Source organism: Phyllobates terribilis, unplaced genomic scaffold (genome assembly GCF_046119375.1).
Source record: "Phyllobates terribilis strain yellow unplaced genomic scaffold, ASM4611937v1 Scaffold_5__5_contigs__length_657084704, whole genome shotgun sequence".
NCBI lineage: Eukaryota > Metazoa > Chordata > Amphibia > Anura > Dendrobatidae > Phyllobates > Phyllobates terribilis.
In genome coordinates this window covers 318,761,976-318,768,484 of record NW_027362765.1, presented here as the reverse complement: position 1 = coordinate 318,768,484, position 6,509 = coordinate 318,761,976, and the positions used below count along the sequence as shown (strand labels likewise).

At 57.2% G+C, this 6,509-nt stretch overlaps 1 protein-coding gene across 3 annotated transcripts in view; it reads left to right on the top strand.

The window, feature by feature from the left end:
- The first annotated feature begins 1,761 nt into the window (after positions 1-1,761).
- Positions 1,762-6,509, top strand: part of LOC141273112 (uncharacterized) — a 68,093-nt gene continuing 63,345 nt past the window's right edge. For 2 of the 3 annotated variants that reach the window (XM_073684512.1, XM_073684511.1), the window contains exons 1-2: positions 1,762-1,983; positions 5,874-5,921. In XM_073684512.1, the coding sequence (XP_073540613.1) occupies positions 5,894-5,921 (28 nt within the window). In that variant the 5' untranslated portion in view covers positions 1,762-1,983; positions 5,874-5,893. The remainder of the gene's footprint in view (positions 1,984-5,873; positions 5,922-6,509) is intronic. The other variant, XM_073684513.1, reaches the window with a different exon arrangement.

The window sequence follows — 6,509 nt, the reverse complement described above, 5'->3', positions numbered from 1 at the left end:
GGTACTGCAGATACATGCTGCGGCTCGTAAACCCGCACCACCGTTACTGCAGATACATGCTGCGGCTCGTAAACCCGCACCACCGGTACCGCAGATACATGCTGCGGCTCGTAAACCCGCACCACCGTTACCGCAGATACATGCTGCGGCTCGTAAACCCGCACCACCGTTACTGCAGATACATGCTGCGGCTCGTAAACGCGCACCACCGGTACTGCAGATACATGCTGCGGCTCGTAAACCCGCACCACCGGTACTGCAGATACATGCTGCGGCTCGTAAACCCGCACCACCGGTACTGCAGATACATGCTGCGGCTCGTAAACCCGCACCACCGGTACTGCAGATACATGCTGCGGCTCGTAAACCCGCACCACCGGTACTGCAGATACATGCTGCGGCTCGTAAACCCGCACCACCGGTACTGCAGATACATGCTGCGGCTCGTAAACCCGCACCACCGTTACTGCAGATACATGCTGCGGCTCGTAAACCCGCACCACCGTTACTGCAGATACATGCTGCGGCTCGTAAACCCGCACCACCGGTACCGCAGATACATGCTGCGGCTCGTAAACCCGCACCACCGTTACCGCAGATACATGCTGCGGCTCGTAAACCCGCACCACCGTTACTGCAGATACATGCTGCGGCTCGTAAACGCGCACCACCGGTACTGCAGATACATGCTGCGGCTCGTAAACGCGCACCACCGGTACTGCAGATACATGCTGCGGCTCGTAAACCCGCACCACCGGTACTGCAGATACATGCTGCGGCTCGTAAACCCGCACCACCGGTACTGCAGATACATGCTGCGGCTCGTAAACCCGCACCACCGGTACTGCAGATACATGCTGCGGCTCGTAAACCCGCACCACCGGTACTGCAGATACATGCTGCGGCTCGTAAACCCGCACCACCGGTACTGCAGATACATGCTGCGGCTCGTAAACCCGCACCACCGTTACTGCAGATACATGCTGCGGCTCGTAAACCCGCACCACCGTTACTGCAGATACATGCTGCGGCTCGTAAACCCGCACCACCGTCACTGCAGATACATGCTGCGGCTCGTAAACCCGCACCACCGGTACTGCAGATACATGCTGCGGCTCGTAAACCCGCACCACCGGTACTGCAGATACATGCTGCGGCTCGTAAACCCGCACCACCGGTACTGCAGATACATGCTGCGGCTCGTAAACCCGCACCACCGGTACTGCAGATACATGCTGCGGCTCGTAAACCCGCACCACCGGTACTGCAGATACATGCTGCGGCTCGTAAACCCGCACCACCGGTGAGTTTACGCGGCAGCAAAAAGAAGCACAATGGACATGGTATTTCTATAAATCCATCCACTGTGCTTCTTACTGTAGGGCACAGCGTTTCGGACGCAGCACAGGTCAGCTGTATCCAAACCGCTGCTCCTCCATGGACACACAACCTCAGACTTCCTCATGAAGGTCTGTCTCATGATCAGGTGTAATAACGCTTGGTAACATGCAGATATTATGGCTGAGGGTGGAAATAAAAGTGCCCTGGTAGTAAATATTTGATATACAAATGTGAAAAATGTATGTGTCCTGTACAGTTTAGATGCGCGTCTCATGGCCATAGCTACTTTCATGGCACAGGACCGGCCCTGTGTGTGAACAATGCCCTTTTATTCCGTCATCTTTCACATGAAAAACTCCTCAGTTCTCCCTATCGCTGCACTATGAGGAGATCGTCGTGTGGGCATGCGCAGATGAAGAGCGGAGCGCCGGGGGCGGGACTGTGCAGAGTACACACGGGCTTACACTATGGACTACTGGTCCCATGATCCTGCGGTTGCACAACGCTATTGATGACGTCAAAATGCCAGCGACACACTACTCAGCAGAGGGAACGGAGACCTTAACAGACGGGGTGATAACGAGACCTGAGCTGGCCGATTAGTGAGGGGTGGCAGCAATGTGCATGGTCCAGGGCATGTAGGTGAGTAGTAGTGGGCGCAGCCCTGGGTGCACTCTAGAGGAGTAGTGGGCACAGTGCTGGGTGCACAGGAGAGGAGTAGTGGGCACAGTGCTGGGTGCACTCTAGAGGAGTAGTGGGCAGCGCTGGGTGCATAGGAGAGGAGTAGTGGGCACAGCGCTGGGTGCATAGGAGAGGAGTAGTGGGCACAGCGCTGGGTGCACAGGAGAGGAGTAGTGGGCACAGTGCTGGGTGCACAGGAGAGGAGTAGTGGGCACAGTGCTGGGTGCACAGGAGAGGAGTAGTGGGCACAGCGCTGGGTGCACAGGAGAGGAGTAGTGGGCAGAGCGCTGGGTGCACAGGAGAGGAGTAGTGGGCACAGCGCTGGGTGCACAGGAGAGGAGTAGTGGGCACAGCGCTGGGTGCATAGGAGAGGAGAAGTGGGCACAGCGCTGGGTGCACAGGAGATGAGTAGTGGGCACAGCGCTGGGTGCACAGGAGAGGAGTAGTGGGCACAGTGCTGGGTGCACAGGAGAGGAGTAGTGGGCACAGTGCTGGGTGCACAGGAGAGGAGTAGTGGGCACAGTGCTGGGTGCACAGGAGAGGAGTAGTGGGCACAGTGCTGGGTGCACAGGAGAGGAGTAGTGGGCACAGTGCTGGGTGCACAGGAGAGGAGTAGTGGGCACAGTGCTGGGTGCACAGGAGAGGAGTAGTGGGCACAGTGCTGGGTGCACAGGAGAGGAGTAGTGGGCACAGTGCTGGGTGCACAGGAGAGGAGTAGTGGGCACAGCGCTGGGTGCACAGGAGAGGAGTAGTGGGCACAGCGCTGGGTGCACAGGAGAGGAGTAGTGGGCACAGTGCTGGGTGCACAGGAGAGGAGTAGTGGGCACAGTGCTGGGTGCACAGGAGAGGAGTAGTGGGCACAGCGCTGGGTGCACAGGAGAGGAGTAGTGGGCACAGCGCTGGGTGCATAGGAGAGGAGAAGTGGGCACAGCGCTGGGTGCACAGGAGAGGAGTAGTGGGCACAGCGCTGGGTGCACAGGAGAGGAGTAGTGGACGCAGCGCTGGGTGCACAGGAGAGGAGTAGTGGGCACAGCGCTGGGTGCACAGGAGAGGAGTAGTGGGCGCAGTGCTGGGTGCACAGGAGAGGAGTAGTGGGCACAGTGCTGGGTGCACAGGAGAGGAGTAGTGGGCACAGTGCTGGGTGCACAGGAGAGGAGTAGTGGGCACAGCGCTGGGTGCACAGGAGAGGAGTAGTGGGCACAGCGCTGGGTGCATAGGAGAGGAGAAGTGGGCACAGCGCTGGGTGCACAGGAGAGGAGTAGTGGGCACAGCGCTGGGTGCATAGGAGAGGAGAAGTGGGCACAGCGCTGGGTGCACAGGAGAGGAGTAGTGGGCACAGCGCTGGGTGCACAGGAGAGGAGTAGTGGGCACAGTGCTGGGTGCACAGGAGAGGAGTAGTGGGCACAGTGCTGGGTGCACAGGAGAGGAGTAGTGGGCACAGTGCTGGGTGCACAGGAGAGGAGTAGTGGGCGCAGCGCTGGGTGCACAGGAGAGGAGTAGTGGACGCAGCGCTGGGTGCACAGGAGAGGAGTAGTGGGCGCAGCGCTGGGTGCACAGGAGAGGAGTAGTGGGCACAGTGCTGGGTGCACAGGAGAGGAGTAGTGGGCACAGTGCTGGGTGCACAGGAGAGGAGTAGTGGGCACAGTGCTGGGTGCACAGGAGAGGAGTAGTGGGCACAGTGCTGGGTGCACAGGAGAAGAGTAGTGGGCACAGTGCTGGGTGCACAGGAGAGGAGTAGTGGGCGCAGTGCTGGGTGCACAGGAGAGGAGTAGTGGGCGCAGCGCTGGGTGCACAGGAGAGGAGTAGTGGACGCAGCGCTGGGTGCACAGGAGAGGAGTAGTGGGCGCAGCGCTGGGTGCACAGGAGAGGAGTAGTGGGCGCAGCGCTGGGTGCACAGGAGAGGAGTAGTGGGCGCAGCGCTGGGTGCACAGGAGAGGAGTAGTGAACGCAGCGCTGGTTGCACAGGAGAGGAGTAGTGGGCGCAGCGCTGGGTGCACAGGAGAGGAGTAGTGGGCGCAGCGCTGGGTGCACAGGAGAGGAGTAGTGGGCGCAGCGCTGGGTGCACAGGAGAGGAGTAGTGGGCGCAGTGCTGGGTGCACAGGAGAGGAGTAGTGGGCGCAGTGCTGGGTGCACAGGAGAGGAGTAGTGGGCGCAGTGCTGGGTGCACAGGAGAGGAGTAGTGGGCGCAGTGCTGGGTGCACAGGAGAGGAGTAGTGGGCACAGTGCTGGGTGCACAGGAGAGGAGTAGTGGGCACCGTGCTGGGTGCACAGGAGAGGAGTAGTGGGCACCGTGCTGGGTGCACAGGAGAGGAGTAGTGGGCACAGTGCTGGGTGCACAGGAGAGGAGTAGTGGGCACAGTGCTGGGTGCACAGGAGAGGAGTAGTGGGCACAGTGCTGGGTGCACAGGAGAGGAGTAGTGGGCACATCGATGGGTGCACTCTAGAGGAGTAGTGGGCACAGTGCTGGATGCACAGGAGAGGAGTAGTGGGCTCAGTGCTGGGTGCATTCGAGACCAGTAGTGGGCACAGTGCTGGATGCACAGGAGAGGAGTAGTGGACAGAGTGCTGGATGCACAGGAGAGGAGTAGTGGACAGAGTGCTGGGTGCGCAGGAGAGGAGTAGTGGGCACAGTGCTGGGTGCGCAGGAGAGGAGTAGTGGGCACAGTGCTCGGTGCACAGGAGAGGAGTAGTGGGCACAGCGCTGGGTGCACTCTAGAGGAGTAGTGGGCACAGCGCTGGGTGCACTCGAGAGGAGTAATGCGCACAGCGCTGGGTGCACTCGAGAGGAGTAGTGGGCACAGTGCTGGGTGCACAGGAGAGGAGTAGTGGGCACAGTGCTGGGTGCACTCTAGAGGAGTAGTGGGCACAGTGCTGGGTGCACTCTAGAGGAGTAGTGGGCACTGTGCTGGATGCACTCTAGAGGAGTAGTGGGCACAGTGCTGGGTGCACTCTAGAGGAGTAGTGGGCGCAGTGCTGGGTGCACTCTAGAGGAGTAGTGGGCGCAGCGCTGGGTGCACTCTAGAGGAGTAGTGGGCGTAGCGCTGGGTGCACAGGAGAGGAGTAGTGGGCACAGTGCTGGGTGCACTCTAGAGGAGTAGTGGGCACAGTGCTGGGTGCACTCTAGAGGAGTAGTGGGCACAGTGCTGGGTGCACTCTAGAGGAGTAGTGGGCACAGTGCTGGGTGCACTCTAGAGGAGTAGTGGGCACAGTGCTGGGTGCACTCTAGAGGAGTAGTGGGCACAGTGCTGGGTGCACTCTAGAGGAGTAGTGGGCACATCGCTGGGTGCACTCTAGAGGAGTAGTGGGCGCAGTGCTGGGTGCACAGGAGAGGAGTAGTGGGCACAGTGCTGGATGCACAGGAGAGGAGTTGTGGGCTCAGTGCTGGGTGCACTCTAGAGGAGTAGTGGGCAGAGCGCTGGGTGCACTCTAGAGGAGTAGTTGGCAGAGCGCTGGGTGCACTCTAAAGGAGTAGTGGGCACAGCGCTAGGTGCACTCTAGAGGAGTAGTGGGCAGAGCGCTGGGTGCACTCTAAAGGAGTAGTGGGCACAGTGCTGGGTGCACTCTAGAGGAGTAGTGGGCACAGCGCTGTTTGTGATGTGCAAGAGGAGTAAAGGGCAGAGTTCTGGGTGCACATCAGAGAAGTAGTGGGCACACTGCCGCTATAGAAGTATTTGTATACGGAGGGAGGGGCATTCATGTAGTTTGGGTGTCTGGGCAGATGGAAACTAGCCAGCTTTATAGAAGGAGCATCAGGGACACTAAAGGCTGTGTACTGGGAGGGAACAGTGGGACATTCACATGATTTACATATTGTGACACTTCTCCATCTATTATGTTTGTGCCCTGTACAGAGGTCACAGGACCTGAGTTGATGATGGAGGAACATCAGGAGTCAGTAGGTAAGAGGACACTTCCAGTCATAGTAATAAATCAGAAAGGACCTTTATAAAAAAAAAAAAAAAGTTTTTATTTTGTTGCACAATTTTGTTTTGTCATTTTTGTGAAATTGGAAGCAAAGGCGTCTCTCTCTATATTGTTCTAATTTTTATCCACAGTTATTTCCTCAGATGTTTGCATGGATGGCTTCAAGCCTAATTGAGTCTTGCTCTAACACCAATTCAATAGCAGACGTCTAGTCACTAAGAAGGAGCATAGCACAGATCAACGATTTCCCAAAATAAATCAACAAGTAGTTTACAGTTGAGTCCAGAAATATTTGGGCAGTGACAGAATCTCAGTGATTGAATGAAAAAACTGAGATGCAACTGAAGTGTAAACTTTTGGGTTTATTTAAAGGAGTGGAACAAAAATATCCTGTGAAATGTTTAGGAGTCGCAACCATTTTTTTTACAAAGCCGCCTCCACTTCAGAAGCAAGTGGACAAATTAACTTTACCATAAATAAAATGTTCATTTTTAATACTTTGTAGAGAATCCTTTGCAGACAATGACTGTCTGAAGTCTGGAAGCCATGGACGCCACCAAACG